The sequence below is a fragment of the Neophocaena asiaeorientalis genome, unplaced genomic scaffold, assembly GCF_003031525.2.
Source record: "Neophocaena asiaeorientalis asiaeorientalis breed wild unplaced genomic scaffold, Neophocaena_asiaeorientalis_V1.1 scaffold90, whole genome shotgun sequence".
Taxonomy (NCBI): domain Eukaryota; kingdom Metazoa; phylum Chordata; class Mammalia; order Artiodactyla; family Phocoenidae; genus Neophocaena; species Neophocaena asiaeorientalis.
The window spans coordinates 1,727,841-1,748,380 of NW_020172445.1; the positions used below are offsets into that span (position 1 = coordinate 1,727,841).

General features: G+C 49.8%; 2 protein-coding genes across 6 annotated transcripts in view; one reads left to right on the forward strand and one right to left on the reverse strand.

Moving 5' to 3' along the window:
- Positions 1-200: 200 nt before the first annotated feature.
- CES2 (carboxylesterase 2) lies at positions 201-19,573 on the reverse strand. Of its 5 annotated transcripts, none has more exons than XM_024732554.1 (14): positions 19,034-19,430; positions 18,660-18,854; positions 13,253-13,457; positions 12,196-12,337; positions 11,399-11,532; positions 11,060-11,318; positions 10,522-10,620; positions 10,111-10,251; positions 9,915-9,995; positions 9,542-9,686; positions 8,983-9,120; positions 7,933-8,005; positions 7,306-7,488; positions 201-839 (listed from the first exon to the last, which is right to left on the reverse strand). In XM_024732554.1, the coding sequence occupies exons 1-14, from the start codon at positions 19,389-19,391 to the stop codon at positions 785-787; spliced, it is 2,208 nt and encodes a 735-aa protein (XP_024588322.1). In that variant the 5' UTR covers positions 19,392-19,430; the 3' UTR covers positions 201-784. The 5 variants fall into 5 exon arrangements, 4 of the variants coding, with proteins under 4 accessions (XP_024588322.1, XP_024588331.1, XP_024588317.1 ...); XM_024732563.1 differs by lacking the exons at positions 201-839; positions 19,034-19,430 and adding exons at positions 3,779-4,768; positions 19,438-19,573; XM_024732549.1 differs by lacking the exon at positions 201-839 and adding an exon at positions 3,779-4,768.
- Positions 19,574-19,946: 373 nt separating this feature from the next.
- The window catches only part of CIAO2B (cytosolic iron-sulfur assembly component 2B), a 2,113-nt gene continuing 1,519 nt past the window's right edge, over positions 19,947-20,540 (forward strand). The window contains exons 1-2 of the mRNA XM_024732586.1: positions 19,947-20,122; positions 20,283-20,362. Of these exons, the coding sequence (XP_024588354.1) occupies positions 19,981-20,122; positions 20,283-20,362 (222 nt within the window). The 5' untranslated portion in view covers positions 19,947-19,980. The remainder of the gene's footprint in view (positions 20,123-20,282; positions 20,363-20,540) is intronic.

The window sequence follows — 20,540 nt, forward strand, 5'->3', positions numbered from 1 at the left end:
CGCGTACCGCAAAACAAACAAACAAACAAACAAAAAAACCAATTGTGTTTCTATACACTAGCAATGAACAATCTGAAGATGATATTAAGAAAACCATTCCATTTACAATAGCATCAAAAAGAATAGAATACTTAGGAATAAATTTAATAAGAGAAGTTCAATACTGTACATTAAAAACTAGAAAACATAATTGAGAGAAATTAAAGAAGACCTAACTAAATGGAAAGATGTTCCATGTTCATGGGTTAGAAAACTTAATATTGTTAAAATGGTAATACTTCCCAAACTGATCTATACATTCAGTGTGATCCCTATGAGAATCTCAGCTGCTTTTTTTTTTTCCAGAAATGAACCAGCCGATCATAATTCACTTGGAAATGCAAGGGACCCAGAATAGCCAAACAATTATTATGGATTGATATGTGTCTCCACGCAAAATATATGTGGAGTCATAACCCCCAGTACCTCAGAATGTGACCTTATTTAAAGATAAGGCCGTTAGTCAAATTAAGATGATTACAGAGGTGGGCCCTAGTCTAATATGCCTGGTGTCCTTGTAAAAGGGGGAAATTTGGGCACAGAGACAGATGCGTCAGAGGGAAGACAATGTGAAGCCAGAGGGAGAATGCCATCTATAAGCCAAGGAATGTGTGAGGCTACCAGAAACTAGGAAAGAGGCATGGATTCTCTCACACAGCACTCAGAAGGAACCAACCCTGCTAACACCTTGATTTCAGACTTGTAGCCTCTAGGATTGTGAGACAATTAACTTCTCTTGTTTAAGTCACCCAGACTGTGGTCCTTTGTTATGGCAACTCTGGCAAAATAATACAGCAACCCTGAAAAAGAAGAACAAAGCTGGGGAATTCACACTTCCCAATTTCAAAACTTACTACAAAACTACAGTAATCAAGATAGTGTGGTAGTAGCATAAGGATAGACATAAAAATTAACAGAGTAGAACTGAAAGCCCAGAAACAAGCTCCTTCATTCATGACCGATTGCTTTTCAGTAAGGGCACCAAGACAGTTCAATAAGTAAAGAATAGGTTTTTTTCAACAAACGATGCAGGGACAGCTGGATAACCACATGCAAAAGAATCCCTAATTCATACCATATACAAAAATTAACTTCAGATGAATGTAATTCATTCATGTAGCAGTTAAAATTATAAAATTCTTAGAAGAAATCATAGAGGTAAATCTTTATGACCTTGGATTAAGCAATCATTTTTTAGATATGACACAAAAAGGCCAAGCAACAAAAGAAAAAATAAATTAAACCTCATCAAAATAAAGAATTTTTGTGTTGCAAAGGTTACTGTCAGCAAAGTGAAAAGACAATCCACAGAATGGGAAAAATAGTTGCAAATCATATATTGGATAAGAGACTTGCATCTAGAATATACGTAAATCTTTACCACTCAACAATAAAAAGGCAAATAATCCAAATGGTCAAAAGATTTCAGAAGACATTTCTCCAAAGGAGATATAAAAAGGGCCAATAAGCGCATGAAAAGATGTTCACTATTTTAGTCACTAGGGAAGTGCAACTCAAAACCACAATGAGGTACCACTTCACACCCACTGGGATGACTACAATCAAAACAAAAGATATTAACAAGCATTGGCAAGGATGTGGAGTGATTGAAATCCTCACACACTGCTGGTGGGAACATAAAATGGTGCAGCTACTTTGGAAAACAGTTCAGCAGTTCCTGAAATGATGAAACAAAGAGTTGTTATATGACCCAGAGTTTCCATTCCTAAGTATATAACCAAGAGAAATTAAGTCATATGTTTGCACAAAAACTGGTACATAAATGTTCTTAGTAGGGGAATCCATAAGAGCCAAAAATGTGGAAACAACCCAACTGTCTATCAAGTGATGGATGGATAAACAAAATGTGGTATATCCATACAGTAGACTATTCAGCCACAGAAAGGAATGAAGTACTGATATCTGTTACAACATACATGAACCTTGAAAACATTATATTAGATGAAAGAAGTCATACACAAAAAACCATATACTGGGATTTCCCTGGTGGTCCAGTGGGTGAGACTCCGAGCCCCCAATGCAGGGGTCCCCAGTTCCATCCCTGCTTGGGGAACTAGATTCTACATGCGTGCCACAACTAACAGTTTGCATGCCGCAACTAAAAGATCCCGCATGCCGCAACTAAGACCTGGCACAGCCAAAATAAATAAACAATATTTAAAAACCAAACGACCCCCCCAAAAAAAACCCCCAAACCCATATATTGTATGATTCTATTCTATGAAATGTCCAGAATAGGCAAATCCATAGATTTGACAGAAAGTAGATGCGTGATTGTCAGGGGCTGGGGGTGGTGGTGCGGGGAGGGGTGGGAAGTGACTGCTAATGGGCACCGGCTTGTTTTTGGGTGATGCTGATGCAAACGTTCTGGACTAAGATAGTGGTGATGGTGGCACAACTTTGTGAATATACTAAAAACCACTGAACTGTACACTTTAAAGGGGTAAATGTTATGGTATGTAAATTACATTTTAAAAAAAAGTTGAGATTTGGGCTTCCCTGGTGGTGCAGTGGTTAAGAGTCTGCCTGCCAATGCAGGGGACACGGGTTCGATCCCTGGTCTGGGACGATCCCACATGCCGCGGAGCAACTGGGCCCGTGCGCCACAACTGCTGAGCCTGCGCTCTGGAGTCTGCGAGCCGCGGGTGCTGAAGCCCCCCGCGCCTGGAGCCCGTGCTCCGCAACAAGAGAGGCCACTGCATTGAGAGGCCTGCGCACCGCAACTAAGAGTGGCCCCTGCTCGCCGCAGCTAGAGAAAGCCCGCACACAGCCACGAAGACCCAACGCAGCCAAAAATAAATAAATTTATATTTTTTTAAAAAGTTGACATTTAAAAATTGTGGTCTGCAAATGCTGGTAAAGTTGCAATGAAACTTGTAGACTCCAGGGACTTCCCTGGCGGTCCAGTGGTTAGGACTCCACGCTTCCACTGCAAGGGGCATCGGTTTGATCCCCGGCTGGGGAACTAAGATCCTGCAAGCCGTGCAGTACTTCCAAAACAAAGCAAGACACCTGTAGACTTTGCTGGTGGCAGTTGAAATCGGCAGAGCAGTTTCAGAAAGTGTTACGCCAATGGTGACATGTAAGAAATGGAGAGGTCTCCATAAGGTATATGAGTTACTTTCCATGGCTAAAGCTTTCACCATGGATATTTAGTAAACAGCTAGTTGGCTGAAAAATGTACAGTTTATGGAAATTCACATAACATACAATAAACCATTATAAAGTATACAATTCAGTGGCATTTAGTGTGCTTGCAATTTTGTGTAACTACTGTATCTCTCTAGTTACAAAACTCTTTCACTTCCCCAGCAATACACCCTGTACCCATTAAGTAGTCACTCTCCATTCCCACCCCTACCCCCCTCACCTCACACAACAATACCCCCATCCCCTGATGACCTGATAACCATTAATCTGCTCTCTGCCTCTATGGATTTACCTATCCTGGATGTATCACATAAAAGCAATCATACGATATGTGACCTTTTGTGTCTGGCTTCTTTCACTTAGCACCATGTTTTTGAGGTTCATCTAAGTTGCAGCACGTATCAGTACTTCATTCCTTTTTCATGGCCGAATAATATTTCACTGTGGCTGTACCACAATTTTTTTATCCGTTCATTCATTGAAGGGCATTTGGGTTGTTTCTACCTTTTGACTATTATGAATAATACTGCTATAAACATTTATTTATACATTTCTCTGTGGTCCTATGCTTTCATTTCTCTTGGCTGTATAGCTAGGAATGGAATTGCTGGTCATATGGTAATTCTGTGTTTAATGTTCTGAAAAACAAACAAGCTCTTTTCCACAGTGGTTGGATGATGCCGTTATAGAGCCTCAGCACCTTGGGCCTGAGCAGCTCTGCCAAGGGGCCCGAGGACTGAGGATACCCAGGGTGTATGTTGGGGGTGACTCTCAGGTAGGCCTGCTCTCTTGGAGGACCCTCAAATGACAGGGCAGAAGCAGGGCACTACCCTCCAGTGGCCCTGAGACCCGGGGTAGGGATGATGGAGGAAAGGGGGCAGGAAGACTGCTATTAACAACTCGAATCCCATTCCAAATGCAGGGAAGATGTGACTTAAGAGCCAGACCTCCTGCACTCAAATCCTGGCTCTCCCAAGTGGCAGCTGTGTGACCTAATACAAGTTACTTCACAGCTCTGGGCCTAGTTTTGTCATCTATAAAACAGTGATGATAACAGGAACCAACCTCATAGGGTTAAAGTGAGGTTACATTGTGAAAACACGAGGTGAGAAACCAGAGCCAATGGGAGCCTGTTCTTGTGTCAGGACAGGGTCTCTCAGGGTGTCTGTCTCTCTGCTGGCTTGGGAGACTCCCACTCCAAGGCGGGGCAGGACATACCTCTGGGCCTCAGTGTCAGGAACATGGCTGGCTGGGAGTGGGAGGTGGGGGGATGGGTGGAGAGTATGAGGCACTGGCAAATACTTGCTGATTCAAACGGTTGGATGTGCTGATTCAATGAGGGACAGGGTGAGGGTCATGCCTGGACTAGGTGCCAGATCCTCTCCTGGGGTTCCAGCTGGCACCTCGAGTTGGAGAGCCGGAGGATCAAACTTCTGCCAGAAATAACCAGTGCAGCTTCCTGAATCCTCTTTGGTTGGAAGGCTCCCTGGTGGGGCTGTTCCCTCTCCCATAACCTTGACACATAGGTACATTCAGGGCCTCATGAGAAAGAGAGAGACTGAGAAAGAGAGAGAGAGAGGCAGGTAACCAACCACAATGAGATGCCACTACATACCCATTAAATTAATCAAATGTAAAAGACTGATAAGACCAAGTGTTGGCGAGGGTCTGGAACAATCGGACCCCACCTATAGGGCCGGTGGGCGTGCAGAAATGGGGCAGTCAATTGGAAGGCAGTTGGGCACCTTCTTTAAAAGTTAAGCACACACTCTCCACATGACCCTGCAATTCCACCCTTAGCTATTCACTACTTACAAAATGAAAGCATACGTCCACACAAGGACTATCTGAAAACGTTCATAGCAACTTTACTGAAAATAGCCGAAAAATAGAAATCACTCAGATGTCCATCAATGGATGAACGGATAAAAGGTGGCATGTCATATATGGAATACTATTCAGCAAGAAAAGAGAACTACTAGTTGAATCTCAAAAACATTATGCTAAGAGACAGAAGCTGGTAAAAGAATGATTTCACTTCTATGACATTTTAGAAAAGGCAAACTATAGCAACAGAAAGCGATTTAGTGGTTGTGAGGGACCAGGGTCAGGGCAGTGCAAAGTGGCGTAAAGGAACTTTTTTTTTTTTTAAGATTTTTTTTTGATGTGGATCATTTTTAAAGTCTTTATTGAATTTGTTACAATATTGCCTCTATTTTATGCTTTGGCTTTTTGGCCACGAAGCATGTGGGATCCCAGCTCCCCGACCAGGGATCAAACCCACACCCCTCGCATTAGAAGGTGAAGTCCTAACAACTGGACCACTAGGGAAGTCCCTAAAGGAACTTTTCTGAGCAGTGGATGCATCCTAAAACTTGATGTGATGGTGGTTGTATGTCTTATACATTTATCCCAATTTATCAAACTGTACACCAAAAATGGGTGAATTTGATTGTATGTAAATTATTCCACAATAAAGCTGTTAAAAAAAAAAGATTAACTAAAACTAGTCCTAAAAACTAGTTCTGGGAATCCACTTTTGGGAAGTATACTGTGCATATGCAGGACTGAAAAACAGAGGCATGCATGCCATAGGTGCTCAACAAATGCTTTGAGGATGCGGGGGTGGCGGAAGCATTAGCACCAGGCAGAGTTCTTTAGAAGGAAAGCTCCTTCCGGCTCCAGAGTTGGTCATCTCAAGCTTAAGGTTATGCTTGTCTGCCATCTGGTGGCCATAGTTGGCAATGCAGGAATCTCCAGCCTTCAAGCCCAACTTGAGGAGGCTCTATGGTGGGGCAGAAAGAAGGGGGACCTTCCTCCTGGGAAACCTGGTGCCCAGAGGGTCAGAGATAGGGAGTCCTGGATCTATGAGAAGAGGGATACAGCTTCTTAATAATAGAGAGAAAGTGCTTTGGTTGCACAAACAGGCAGAGTGAACATAATTGGTATCTCTGCATGTTGAGATAAAATGTAAGATAGGGTTTTTTTGTGGGCTGGAGATGGTGCAGGGGGAATAAAAGTTTGGGGAAAACAATGAGATAAGTAGGAAAACTAATCACGTGGATACCCACATTGAATTGGTGAGTTGGGCGATGCTCAGCAGAGGGGGTGGGGGAGGGGGGCAGGGTAGCAAGGGGAATTCTAAAAGGCAAGAGGAGACCTCCCTGGATGAAGAGGCCCTTGGGAGCCAGCCAACAGGAGTCTCTTCCCCTAGATATGCCTGGATCTTCTGACCCCTCAATCCTACTTCCAGGAAACATCCCACAGATAAACATCTTCATGGATGTGCTACAGTCATGTAAAGCTTGGGCCCTACAGTGTCTGCAGAGCCACTGAGAATGAAGACAAACTTCCGGAGGCAGTGACTGAGGAACCTGCCTGCTTCTCCTGGCCAGTGGGCAGCTGGTCCAGGCTCCAGGGACCCATGGACAAGCCCACTCTGAGTTCCTACAAAAAATGGGGTCAGTTACCTCCGTGGGACACTGATAAGTGAATGAGTAGGTTGTTTAAATGTCAATGATAGACAACACTTAATCTAGGGGACAATGAGTGGGGACAGGGACACTTATATTCTTAGTAGTTGGGAGCCTCAGTGGGGCTGAGATCTCAGAGCTCCCAGGCTCCTGGTATCCAGGCTTCCTATTGGCCATTTACAGATGGAAAGCATGGGGGCCTTGCTGAGAGCTAAGTGTGGGCGACATGCCCCAAAGCACCTTCCTTCAGAGGGAGAGGAGAAAGAGGGTGGGGCGGGAGTGGAGGTGAGGAAGGGAGGATGGGGCCCAGGGCCCAGTGGGGTGTTGAGGAAGGTAAACTTCCATTGGGGTTTGCTCATCCAGCTTCCTGGGAGGGTTTATGGATTGTGTCTAACAAGAGAGGACCCATGGCAGGCTTGGGAGCTAACATCATGCAGTAGGTTCTTCAATGTTTGCTGGATGGATGGATGGGTAGACGAATGAATGAATAAATGAATGGCTATGTGAATGAAGGAAAAAAACTACTGGCTCCTCCCTGGGTGTGTGTGGGCACATCCAGCAGACCCCCACCTACACTCAAGCCCACCCCTCCACCCCCCTCCCCCCAGATGCAGGCAGTTACAGTTCTGTGTGCTTCTCCTTGGCCTCCATTAGCTCCCGTATCTTCTGGGGTAGGGTCTTCGTCCAGAACTGCAGCCTGTGGGCCTTCAGGGCTCGGCCCACTGCAGGCTGCGTGTTCAGCTGCATGTACTGCTCCTCCTGGTTGAACACAGGCCAGTGGGGCAGACCCTCGCCGTTGGGGTTCCTGTAGACATGCCCTCCCGTGGGGCAGTGTAAAGGTCACTGTGGGCCCTACCCAGCCCAGACAGAGCACCGTGACTGGAATCAGGCAATGCAGCCAAACAAGCTTGGGGAATGGGGGTGGGGTTCCAGAAGGAGGAAAGAAACTACCTCCCACCAGAGCGTCAGCTCCGCAGGGGACAGGGCGGCCTCTGTCCCTTCCTGATAGAGGGAGGCTCTGCAGATAACAGCACTGTCACCCCCCATCCAGGTCACCCCAAGATGGAATGAGTGTCCAGCACCCATAAGGCCCCTTTCTGTCCAGGAGGGTCCTGGAGCTGGGGAGGGGGCTGCCATGCAATTAAGGACACATCCACTAATGAAGTCACCACAGACAAGGGGAGCCCAGGATGGGCTCAAGCCCTGCCCTCCCCACCGTGGAGGTTAAAGTAGGAGTGTGACATCTCACCCATTTCGAGCAAAGTTGGCCCAATACTTCATCATCTTCCTGCTCAGCAGCTCCTCCTCCTCAGTGAGTTGGACTACAGAGCAAGAGGACAAGCGTCCAGGTCAGGGCAACTCCGTCCGGCATGTGGGTCATTCCCCCTCACCCCATCCCAGGCTCCTCCCTGCCATCCCAAGGCCTGGCTCTCTGCCCGCTCCCCAGGCCCTCTCCTTGCCCAAACCCCATATATTCATCCCGGCCTCTGGCTGACCCAACACTGGGCTCATCCCTGACCCAGAAGGCTCCCATCTTCTGACAGCAGAAGGCCATTTAAGAAATAAATATGGGGCTTCCCTGGTGGCGCAGTGGTTGAGAGTCCGCCTGCCGATGCAGGGGACACAGGTTCGTGCCCCGGTCCGGGAAGATCCCACATGTCGCGGAGCGGCTGGGCCCGTGAGCCATGGCTGCTGAGCCTGCGCGTCCGGAGCCTGTGCTCCGCAACGGGAGAGGCCACAACAGTGAGAGGCCCGCGTACCGCAAAAAAAGAAAGAAAGAAAGAAAGAAAGAAATATGAAAAAGAAAGAAAGCAAGGAATGAAGGAAGGGAGGGAAAGAAAGAGAGAGAGAAAGGAAGGAAGAAAGAAAGAAAGGAGGGAGGGAGGAAAGAAAAGAAAGAAAAAAAGGAAGAAAGAAAGAGAAAGAGAGAGAGAGAGGGAGGGAGGGAGGGAGGGAGGGAGGAAGGAAGGAAGGAAGGAAGGAAGGAAGGAAGGAAGGAAGGAAGGAAGAAAGAAAGGCCTTTCAAACACCCCCTCTGCACCCATGCCAGAAACCCAAGGTCAGGGTGGGGAGAGGTGGAGGGAGCACGGGTTCCAGTCTGAAGAATATTACACTCCAATTCAAGCTCAATCTTTCTAGCTGTCACATCTTGGACACCTGATCCCCTCCTCCCGCTGAGCCTCAGTTTCCTCGTCTGTACAGTGAGGGCAATCACCCTCACTCAGGGTCTTAGCCAATGTCCCATCCCACATCCTGGGAATGAGGAGTCTCTGAGAGACCCCCACCTAGGAAGACTCACTGTGGCTGCTCCCCAAAGGACTTCTGAAGATGAAGTGAACCTCATCTCCATGGTCTGCCCTCACATAGCTCGGCCTGAAATCCCTGAAGAAGCTCGGCTGATGCTGGAACTCGTAGAAGTAGACAGGGGCGTAGGAACCTGGGGAGGTGCGGAAGACGGGCCGTGACCTGGCGGCCCCTCACCTGGGGCTTTCTTGCATCACCCATGGTGATGACATAGCTAAGTCCAAAGCTGGTTGGAATCTGGACAATGGGGTGGAGGAGCCCCAGGCTAGAGCAAGGGCAGTGGGAAGGGCCTGGGTTCAAATTGTGGCCTTGGAACTTCCTAGGCTATGGTTTTAGACAAGTCACTGAAGGTCACTGAACCTGTTTCCTCCTCCGTAAAATGGGGTAAATGTCTGTCTCTTAGACTAGCCATGAGGATTTACCACAATGAAGGATATCAAGTGCCAGGCACCAATAAATAGACATGGTCTATTTGGACACCAGTAGACCTCATCTGGCACCTGCAGCTCTGAGTGGCCCCCTAGCCAGTCTGCCCTTAGTGCAGATGTACTCACACTGCAACTTTGCTACTTGGAGTGCAGGGATCACAAAGATGCAGTCCCCCAGGATCTCATGGAACTGGATTCGGAGGGTCTGGGGGTCCTCACTGTCCCCTATGTACTCCTCCATCAACAGGTCACCAAACTCAGGCGGCATCATCTGCGCCAGGGGATCAGGAAGAGGCAGGTTAGGCAGGCTGGCAGGGCCAGGACGCAGCAGAGGCAGGACCGGGAGACGGATCCTGGGATGGGATAGGGAATCGGGGAAAGGGGCCAAGCTCTGGGCGAGGGGTGCTGCATGCACAGGATATCTGGGGGCTGGGTTTCCCGTGCCTTGGGAGAGGAAAGGAGCCCCCTCCCCATGTGGGCAGGTCCCCAGGAACCTCACCATCATTTTTGATATTTTCTGCAAGCCATCCTTTATGGTCTCTCTGTCCATTTCCTTCTGGGCGTCAGAATTGTTCATGAACTGGGTGGTGGGGGAGTATCGAGTTGGAGATACGATGGGCCTGGAGCTACGAAGCCCTGAGGCCTTCCCACTGGATGGGCTCCCCCGCACCTGGAGGCTTGGGAGTGGGCCTCACCGAGGGGATGATCCAACTGTATTCATCGTTGTTTACACCAATGATGCTGGGGACAGGGTGCAAGTCGGCAGAGGCCAGCAGCTCCTGGGGGTGCTTGGGCAGGAAGATCCCGTCCACCAGGCCAGGGATGATGCTGAAGGGCTAAGGGACACTCAAGGTCAGGTTGCAGACAATCTCTGATGCCGCAGACATCTTCCACCCCTTCTTGGCTCGTCCCGGAATGCTCACACCCACCCCAGCAGGTCCTATACCTGCCTCAGCATGGCCTGGCCTCGATTTCCCATCCAGGGCTGTGAGGACACCAAGGTGAGGAGCTACAGTAACTTGCCCAGGGAGGATGAAGGGCACCCAGGCTTGCCTGCCCCACACCTACTGGACCCTTCCCTCCACAGCCATGTCCATCAGTCAAACCTTGTTGATGGCCAGAATCTCCTCTTCACTCTTGTGCCGCAGGCAGTCCACCAGGGCCTCTGAGTCAACCTGGCCACAGGCAGACAGGTTGGCCACCACCTGTAAAGAGACCAGGCAGCGGCTGGCTCATGCTTCCAGGTAGGGGAGAGAGGTTTGCCCAGTGCCCCAACTGGAGGCAGGTGTACCCCAAATCTCACAGAGTATTGTGAATGGATTCCTACAGTTTTGAAATTGTTCCAACTTCCCTGATGCTCAGAGGACTCTGCCAGGGGGGCCATCCCACCTGCCTATATGGTCCTGCCTATGATGGGGGCTCCCAGTGCAGCAGTCTTGTGGGCCACAGAATGTACTCAGCCTCTGCACTGACAGAGGTCTGTGAATTCTGACCCTTGAACAATCCCCACATAGGTGGCTGTTTCCAAGGTCCTCTGATGGCAGGGGAGTCCTTGTTATCCCCATTTAACAGACAGAGTAATGGAGGCTGAGAGGTAAGAGATGGGGCAGCAGGTCTGGGCTTCCCACGGTTGGGGGCACTCACTGTGGAGACCACGTCAGATGAGTTGGCGGTGAAGCTGGGCAGCAGGGCCACACCACTCTCCATGATGGCACAGTGGAAGAGTCCTTTGGACATGGGGGACACAACATGCAAAGACACGCTCATGCCACCCGCAGACGCGCCAAAAATGGTGACATGGTCAGGGTCGCCTCCAAAGTAGATGATATTCTGCTGGACCCAGCGTAGTGCGGCCACTTGATCCAGGTAGCCCCAGTTGCCAGTTGCGTGTTTGTCTCCAGTGCTAAGAGGTGGCAGGGATGAGGGTCATGGGACTGTCCTGGCTCCATCAGCCTGTGTTGCCGAGCCCAGCCCCAGTCTCACCTGAAGAAGCCCAGCAAACCCAGGCGGTACTGGATAACGACCACCACCACGTCCTCGAAGGCCGCCAGAGCAGAGCCGTCATACGTGGAAGCCATGCCCATGACAAACCCACCACCGTGGATCCACACCATCACCTGGCGAATCCAAGGCACAGACACCATATGGCTCCCACCAAGCCTAAACCCCATCAGTGCTGCTACCTAAACTAACCACCACTTTGGCTCTGTCCTCCTAGCCACACGGACAGAACTCCAGCAAGACAAAGTGGTGTCTTCATGACCTAGGCTGAAGGCAACCCAAGTTCTATCAGGAAAACCGGGCCTCCCACACTTTGGGGCCCGTCCCACATACCGAAGCCCGGCTCCATTTCTCCCAGAACCCTCTCTGACATGGAAAGAAAAGGGATGTCTCTCTGATCACCCCACATGCACGCACATTAATTACAAGTGTGCTCTATTCTCATTGGCCCAACAGATAATCCATGGCTGGGGTCTCCGGCCACCGCAAAGTGCATCCCTCAGCACCTGAGTGGGTCCTGGGTATGAGTTGGTTGGGTATAGGTCCTGGGTCCCTACCAGGGCCACAGTTTCTGACGTCTGGGAGCAGCCAGGTTCTGTGACCCTGTGCCCAGGTATCAGCCACCCATGCTGGGTAAGAAATACTCTCTTGGATCTGATAGTAAGAAGCTTCTTAACAGGGTCCACACTGCAGTGGGGCCCAGGCTGATCTTGTTCTTTTCAATCTTCTGCGGAAGAAATGTCCTCCCACCCCTTAGCCAGCTGTGGCCTGGCACTCACAGGCAGCTTAGAGCCCTCATGGGAATGGGCAGGTGTGTAGATGTTGAGGTACAGGCAGTCTTCAGACATGGAGGTAGAAGGCAGGGTCACATTCAGTAGTTTCAGAGTCAGTCCTTTCATGCTAGCAAAGTCCTGCAGACACCTGGTGACCGTGGCAGGCAGTCAGTCCTGGGGCCATGCAGTGGCCATAACCAGATCCTGGGCCCAGATATGCTCCCAACTACCCTTAGTCCCACTTCCTCTGATACCTCACGCACATGTGATCCCTCCCTAAAGCCCCTTTGCACCAAGCTACAGGCCACAGACTCTGGGGAAGCTGGGATGGAGCCTAGTCTTCCAGGAGGCCTCAAGCTTATGAGGGCCTTGGATATCAATCCTCCTGAGGTTGAGAAATCTTGACTCTGGAGGGTCTCTATGAGAACGATTGGTTGCATGTGTTGACATTCACCACCATATCACTGTACTCAGGCAGACCTGGAACAGGGGAGTAGCCTGTATACATGTGCTGCCAAAAGGAATGGATTAATTTCTCATGAGAAGGGCAGTGGGACATCCCTCATCCCAAGTCAGACTCTCAGGGAACCTCATCACTCCCACAGTTTCCAGTTTCAAGAACATATACACACCCCTTGGTCAACGGCATCTGGCCCTGTCGGTTGGCACAGTGACTGTGCAGAGCGGGGTCTTCTGCTCCTCAGGGATCTAGTGTCTGCTGCTAGAGTCAGGAGCTCCTACGAGGTTCAAACCTCTCCCAGAGATACCTCCTCTGGTGGCAGAGATCACCTGTCACAACTAGAACCTAGGGAGTTGTGTGTCTCTGCTTGTCCCTTCAGCTTGTGGAGCTAATGCTCTTTGAGTGCTAAGCCCTCAGTCTGGGAAAGTTACTTCACCCTTTCAAGCCCCTGCATGCTTATCAGAAAAATGCATGTGAAAATCCACCAAACTCAGAGGGAAAACTGGCTGTTTTGAAATGACATGAAATGACAACTGCAGCCTGGCCCAGAGCTCAGAGTACCCTCTATCCCAGGGCTTAGAGTTCCCTGGACCCCCTGCTTACTTGGCTGGGTGGGAGGTCCCATCCTTTACACCACTCCAAGATTCCGGGGGCTCCGGGGGCGCAAACCGCAACAGCCCTAGAGGTGGCTTGGCGAAGGGAATTCCCAAGAAGGTGTGGATCCCCACATCAGTGTTCTTCACATGGACGAGGCTCCCCCGCACCTGGCCCGTGTGCGTGGTCCGCACGGGGCTGGAAGAGTCCTGGCCTGTGGGCAGAGAGATGGACATCAGGGTTGGGTCTCCCCATTTAGCCGCCCTCCCAGACTGCTGATGTCGCCACCTCCTTCCTGTCCTCAGCTCAGCTCAAGGGACACTGATCTACCAACACTTGCTTTACAGATTTCCTGCCTGTAACTCTGCGCCCCCCACCCCCAACTGCCTTCACTGCCCCAGCCTTTTCCACCATGCTCACTGAGGCTCCTTGGGGCTCAGCACCATGGTTTAGCCCCATAGTTTAGCCTCAAACAAATAGTCACAAATGAGCTTGATGGAGTGAGAGTGTCCTTTCTACTCACTGTGTGCCAGGTCCTAGGAGGCAGTAGGAGAACTGTGGGAATCGGACAGACAAGATTCCTGTCCTTAAGGATCTCACACTCTAGGTGGCAAGAATGACATAAAGAAAGTATCCTCCAAACAAAGAGTGATAGTATGAGGAGAACTACAAAGAGAAGGGCAGCTGTGTCTAGAACATAAAAAGCACAGCCCGCCCTGCTATGGGGATCAGGGAGGCAGAAAGAGATTGAAAGTCCCCTAACAGAGAAAAAGCTGATATTATTATTTTTGTTTTTAAAATTTATTTATTTTATTTATTTATTTTTTGCTGTGTTGAGTCTTTGTTGCTGCGTGCGGGCTTTCTCTAGTTGTGGCGAGCGGGGGCTACTCTTCATTGCGATGCGCGGGCTTCTCATTGCGGTGGCTTCTCTTGTTGCAGAGCACAGGCTCTGGGTGCACGGGCTTCAGTAGTTGTGGCTTGCGGGCTCTAGAGTGCAGGCTCAGTAGTTGTGGCACACGGGCTTACTTGCTCTATGGCATGTGGGATCTTCCCGGACCAGGGGTCGAACCCGTGTCCCCTGCACTGCCAGGTGGATTCTTAACCACTGTGCCACCAGGGAAGCCCAGAGCTGATATTCTTAATAGATAAAGAATTTCTATAAATGAATAAGAAATATGCCAGCTACGCATATTTGGTGAAAGAATATTTTCAGACAGAATAAGGAATATCAGTAAATGGCTCTTACACAATGAGGAGATGTTCATCTCACTCATGCTAAGAGAAATGCACATTGAAATCTGACTGTGATGTCAACAACTTATTTTGTCACAGAAAAAGCAAGACAATCAGACATTCTATGTTTTCTGTTGGAAGTCCACTGCACCACATATGAAGTAGTCTTGTCCCCAAACAAAACAAAGCAAAACCTAAAATCTGAATCTGATCAAGCCTCTGGAACATAAATACAAGTTTACAGGCATACAGGGGACAGAGAAACAGTTAAAAGACACCCTAGGGATGTAATCAGCAAGACCCAAACTCTGTTATATGTGTAATCTAAAAAAATGATACAGATGAACTTATTTACAAAACAGTGACCCACAGACATAGAAAACAAACTTATGGTTACCAAAGCGACAAAGCGGGGAGGGATAAATTAGGATTTGGGGATTAACACAAACACAGTACTATATATAAAATAACCAACAAGGACCTATTGTATAGCACAGGGAGTTATACTCAATATCTTGTAATAATCTATAAGGGAAAACATTCTGAATATATAATATATATAACTGAACCACTTTACTGTACGCCTGAAACTAACACAACATTATAAATCAACTATACTTCAGGAAAAACAAAAACAAAAAAACCCTCAAACTCTGGGATACTCTCCAGAACAAACTGGTTTCTTCAACACAGCAACAAAATTACAAGAAAAATAAAAGAGAGGCAGAGGAGGAATCTGAAGATTGAAAGAGACTCATGAAATACTTCAAAAAGATAGATAATAATAAATATTGGAAAGGACGTGGAAAAACTGGAACCTTTGTATATTGCCGGTGGGAAGGGAGAATGGTGCAGGTGCTTTGGAAAACACCCTGGCAGTTTTTCAAAAGGTTAAACATAGGACTTCCCTGGTGGCGCAGTGGTTAAGAATCTGCCTCCCAACGCAGGGGACACGGGTTCGAGCCCTGGTCCGGGAAGATCCCACATGCCACAGAGCAACTAAGCCCGTGCACCACAACTACTAAGCCCGTATGCCACAACTACTGAAGCCCGCGCACCTAGAGCCCGTGCTCCGCAACAAGAGAAGCCACTGCACCGCAACAAAGAGTAGCCCCTGTTCGCCACAACTAGACAAAGCTCGCGCACAGCAACGAAGACCCAACACAGCCAAAAATTAATTAATTAATTAATTATTTTTAAAAAAGGTTAAATATAGAGTTACCACAGGACCCAGCAATCCCACTCCTAGGTATAAACCCAAGAGAATTGAAAACATATGTCCACAAAAAAACTTGTGTATGAGTGTTCATAGCAGGATTATTTATAATAGCCAAAAAGTGGAAACAATCCAAATGTCCATCAACTGATAAATGGATTGATAAGATGTACCATATCTATACAATGGAATATTATTCAGCAATAAAAAGAAGTACCAAACATGCTACAATACGGATGAAACTTGAAAATACGCTAAGTGAAAAAAGCCAGTCACAAAGGGCCACATATTGGATTATTTCATTTATACTTCCAGAATTGGTGTATTCATAGAGACAGAAATGTTGGGGAAAGAGGAATTGATGTGGTAAACTCTGTGACTATACTAAAAACCACTTTAAATGGGTAAAAGTTATGCCATGTGAATTATATCTCAAATCTGTTATTAAAAAAAGCACATCTACTAATGTTTAAAGAACTTTGTTTAAATCATGGTTTTAAAAAAGTCATAAATATCATGAGATAATATGAAATAAGAATATTTGACTAGATGTTTGATTACATTAAGAAATTATGAGACATATATTTTCTTTTAGTAGGACATGATAAAAAAAATTACAGGTGAGGGCCTTCCCTGGTGGCACAGTGGTTGAGAGTCCGCCTGCTGATGCAGGGGACACAGGTTCGTGCCCCGGTCCGGGAAGATCCCACATGCCGCGGAACGGCTGGGCCCGTGAGCCATGGCCGCTGAGCCTGTGGTCCGGAGCCTGTGCTCCGCAACGGGAGAGGCCACAACAGTGAGAGGCCCGCGTACCGCAAAAAAAAAAAAAAAAAATTACAGGTGATATGATGTCTGGGATTTGCTTCAAATAATGGTGCAAAGGAGAGGTGATAATCCAGACAAAACTAAGTTGCCCAGGTCTTGATAACGTTAAAGGTAGATCATGGTACACTGAGTTTGTTATATTATTCTCGCTACCTCAGATGAGGAGCCCTGAGGTGCTGTGTGACCTCGGGCAGTCCTGACCCTCTCTGTGCCTCAGGGCGCAGGGAGGTATCCAGTCAGGCTCCCAATTCCCCTGGTGTTATCTCCACTGGCTCCCACCTCCTTGGCGCCTTTCCTCCTGCAGGCTCAGGCTCTGCTTCTGCAGAATTTGGCAGATTTGAGCCTGGTTTCATAATAAAAAGTAAAAAAAAAAGAAAGAAAACAAAAAAAAAAACATCCTTATGGAACTATATTACCCTACACCCATTAGATTAACGTGGATGAATGCACCTGACGACACCTGGTGTGGGTGAGGCCGAAGTTAGCAGCTATTCACATGCTCCACAGAGGGCAACTGAACAATGCCTTTCCAAGTCAGAAGATTCATCCTTCTCCCGAGGAACACGCTGTCTACATAAGTCCTTTGTGGGATGTAACGTCTGCCCATGTAATTCACTGCCTCCACCGACCTTTAATGCTTGATGTTTGTTGTAGCAAAAGACAAAACCTGCTAATATGTTCCTGAGCAGAGGCTAGTTACATCAAGGATGCTTCCTCCTTGAAGAGAAGCCCTTTCATTAAACAGTATGAATAAGTTCTACCATGTGGGCATGTGGAGAGGTCACTCCCTGTGTCAGGAAGTGGAAAAGCCAGGGACCAAAAAGGGAGACAATGTGTGACCATTTGGGTGAAAACCAAGGATGCATGCACACATCCATTCTTGGGTAAACTCCTGGTTAGTGTGTGGAAGGCCCTGGGGACCTAGATGGTCCCTGCCTATAAGCCAGGACTGGGTGGGAAAGGAGAGGGTCAGACCCATCATCTGTGCTTGCCAGTTCTTCTTTTCTGAAAGTGGGTCCCATCCAACATAGCAACATTTTTAGAAAGAGGCATCAGCGAGGCCTCGCAGATCGTGGTGCTGGAAGGTTCCAGTGACCTCTTAGAGCCTGGTGAGCAAGGGGTAAGGGCAGAAGCACGATGGGTTGGGCCTCGGGGTAGTCCTGAGTGTGGACGCTACCCAGGCAGATTCGACTGGGAAGGGAGAGGATAATCAGGTCCCACAGGCAGAGCCCGTTTGGATTAGAGGATCACGCCCTTCAAGAGGAGCGCAGGGGACTTCCCTAGTGGCCCAGTGGTTAAGACTCCACACTCCCAAGGTGGGGGGTGTGGGTTCGATCCCTGGTCAGGGAACTAGATCCCACATGCTGCAACTAAAAGATCCCACGTGCTGCAACTAAAGATCCCGCATGCTGCAAGGAAGATCCTGCACGCGGCAATGAAGATCCAGCGTGCTGCAACTAAGACCTGGTGCAGCCAAATAAATAAAAAAAAATTTTTTTAAAAGAGGGGGCACAGGAGCTGGAGCTGTGCCCAGGTGCCGTGCCCACATAGTGTAACCTATAAAGGCTACCAGTAAGGGCTGGCACAAAGAGAGATCACCTTTGCCCTGGAGGTCAAGACCTGCCCTCATTCGGGGTGGGTGCATGGGGTGAAGAGAAGCACGTGGAAGTCTGATAGTAGGATGTGGTGGCTGGGGATGGGGGCTTCTGTAAGCTTAGCCAGTAACCTTGCCCAGGGCTCCTGTGGAGAGGGGATCAGTGGGTGTCAGGACACCCCTCTGGCCAAGGGCCGAGCCAAATGGCGGCGGGAAGGTATAATTATTGCTGTTATTACCCCCGTCAGCACCAGCTCCACCACAAACAGTCGCAGGGAAATGTCCCAAATAACTCCCCAGCCCCAGCGATGCTCAGAGCCCCTAGGGCCTGCTTGCGCCTTGGGGTAGTGCGACTTGGGGCAGCCCAAACTCTCTCTGCGCCTCAGGGGGCGCAGAGATGGCGTCGTATCCCTCACACGGTTCTGGTGCTGGAACTCTCCACCGGCTCCCACCTCCCGGACGCCTTTCCTCCCGCAGCCTCAGGTCCTGCCTCTGCAGAATTTGGCAAATCCTACCCCGGTACCTGCCGCCCTGCGTCGGAGCCTCACCCTGGCCCGGGACAAGGAGAAGCAGGACCCCGAAGGCCACGGCTCTCAGCCGCTTGCGAAGTCGGTCCAGCTGCATCGTGGGCTCACAGGTCTTTTCTGCACTATCGACGGACATGCTGCTTTTCACCAAGAGGCTGCGCAGGGACGCATCCAGCCGTCGACGATTGAGTGTCTCGCCCAGGCCTGGACTTTGTACTGGGAAGGGAGTAGGCGGGGAAAGACGGGTTTGGCAGGAAAGCAGGACAGAACGGGTAAAGGCCAGTGGCAGGTAGGGGCTAGCACAGCCACTTCCCCTCTGTCCTCTTGGGCCTCCTCCGCAGGGACCTTGAGGCTTCTGCAGCCCCTCCGCAATACCAAGAACCCTCTCCACAAACCTGTGCTCAGTGTCCTTATAGTCACAGGCCCGACAAGTGTGTTCCGAGGGGGAGAGAGAGGGAGCAATAATCTGTGATTGGGGAAACGAGGAGAGCTTCCTTGACGAGGTGCACGATCAGGATTCCCATAGACAGATGAATAAAAACGACCTTCGTTCAGAGTGAAAGGAACTGCCCGAGTAAAGGCAGGGAAGTCTGAAGGCCCTTCATTCCAAAAACTCCTCCTTGCTTTCGGGGATCGATTTCCTGGGTCCGCCTTCATCCCCCTATTGTCCCTGGTCTGAGGGTCTCTGTGGGCCCTCCTCCCTACTCGGCAAAGGCCGGCCTTCTGAAATGCACACCTGATTGTGGCACTCATCTTAAGGACACCCTCAACCCCACCCCGTGTCTTTCCCTGTCCCCACCTCCCGTCAAAATCGAGGTCACGGTCCTTTATCCATTGGACAAACATTTGAAGAACGTCTTCAGGGCCGCACGCTGGGAACCGGGAGAGCACTCCCAGGCCCAAGGTGCAGCGGGGGCTGCAGGTGCGTCACTGGGAAGTTCCGAAACGCAGTGAACCGTGCCAGGACAGAGGCAACTCTGGGCGCCCGCCCAGCCTAAGGGGCAGGCCTCTCGGAGGAAGTGATGCCTGACGGTACGCCTGGCTCAATCTCAAGACGGGTCTTTAGTGCCCCAGCCTTGGCCTGCGCCGCCAGGAACCCTCCCGGTTCGCACACCGTGGTCCCTTTTCTGTGTCTTTGTTGGAGCGCTCGGCATTTTCTCGGATCCGCGTAGAGAGCGCGCGGAGGCAGCCGCCCCACCCAGACCGCAGGCGGCATACCAGCAGGGCCGGGTGTCCCTCGCGTTAGCCCGTCGCCACGCCACGCCACGCCCCCTTCCCGTTCCCCGGAAATGCACCGTAGGAGCGGAAGCGCCCGCCTGCAGTTGCCGGCAGCAGTTCCGCGATGGTGGGCGGCGGCGGGATGGGGGGCGGCCTCCTCGAGAACGCTAACCCCCTCATCTACGAGCGCTCTGGGGAGCGGCCAGTGACCGCGGGCGAGGAGGACGAGCAGGTTCCAGACAGCATCGACGCGCGCGAGATCTTCGATATCCGCCGCTGCCGGGCGCGGGCGGGTTCGCGGGGGCCTGGGAGGTGGTGGGATGAAGTGATGTCCAGTAGTCGGTGGAGCTGTAGTAGGGCCGGGCAATCCCGGGGGGGGGTTCTGAGTGGGCAGAGGCGCAGAGTCCCCTTTCCTTCACTTGCCACATCTGATTCGCTCCATCAATGACCCGGAGCATCCACTGACGCTGGAAGAATTGAACGTAGTAGAGCAAGTCCGGGTTCAGGTGAGTCACTCGCAGCGTCCAGGGGAGCGACTTGTTCGGGAGAGTCAGAAGGGCTCAGCTGTGCACCAGGGGCCTGGCGTTCTCTCAGCTCACGGACTCCTCAGGGGATCTTTAGAATGGTGTGTGTGTGTGTGTGTGTGTGTGTGTGTGTGTGTGTGTGTGCGCGCGCGCGCGCCCA

Excerpts from the sequence above, each read along its gene's own strand:
- CES2 (XM_024732549.1), bottom strand. The coding sequence starts at position 19,391 with ATGAGTGCCACAATCAGGTGTGCATTTCAGAAGGCCGGCCTTTGCCGA. Across the intron at positions 12,338-13,252 it reads GGGACCTCCCACCCAGCCAA|GTGTCTGCAGGACTTTGCTA; the intron begins GTAAGCAGGGGG and ends CACGGTCACCAG. Across the intron at positions 9,996-10,110 it reads ACAGTTGGATCATCCCCTCG|TTCATGAACAATTCTGACGC; the intron begins GTGAGGCCCACT and ends CCCACCACCCAG.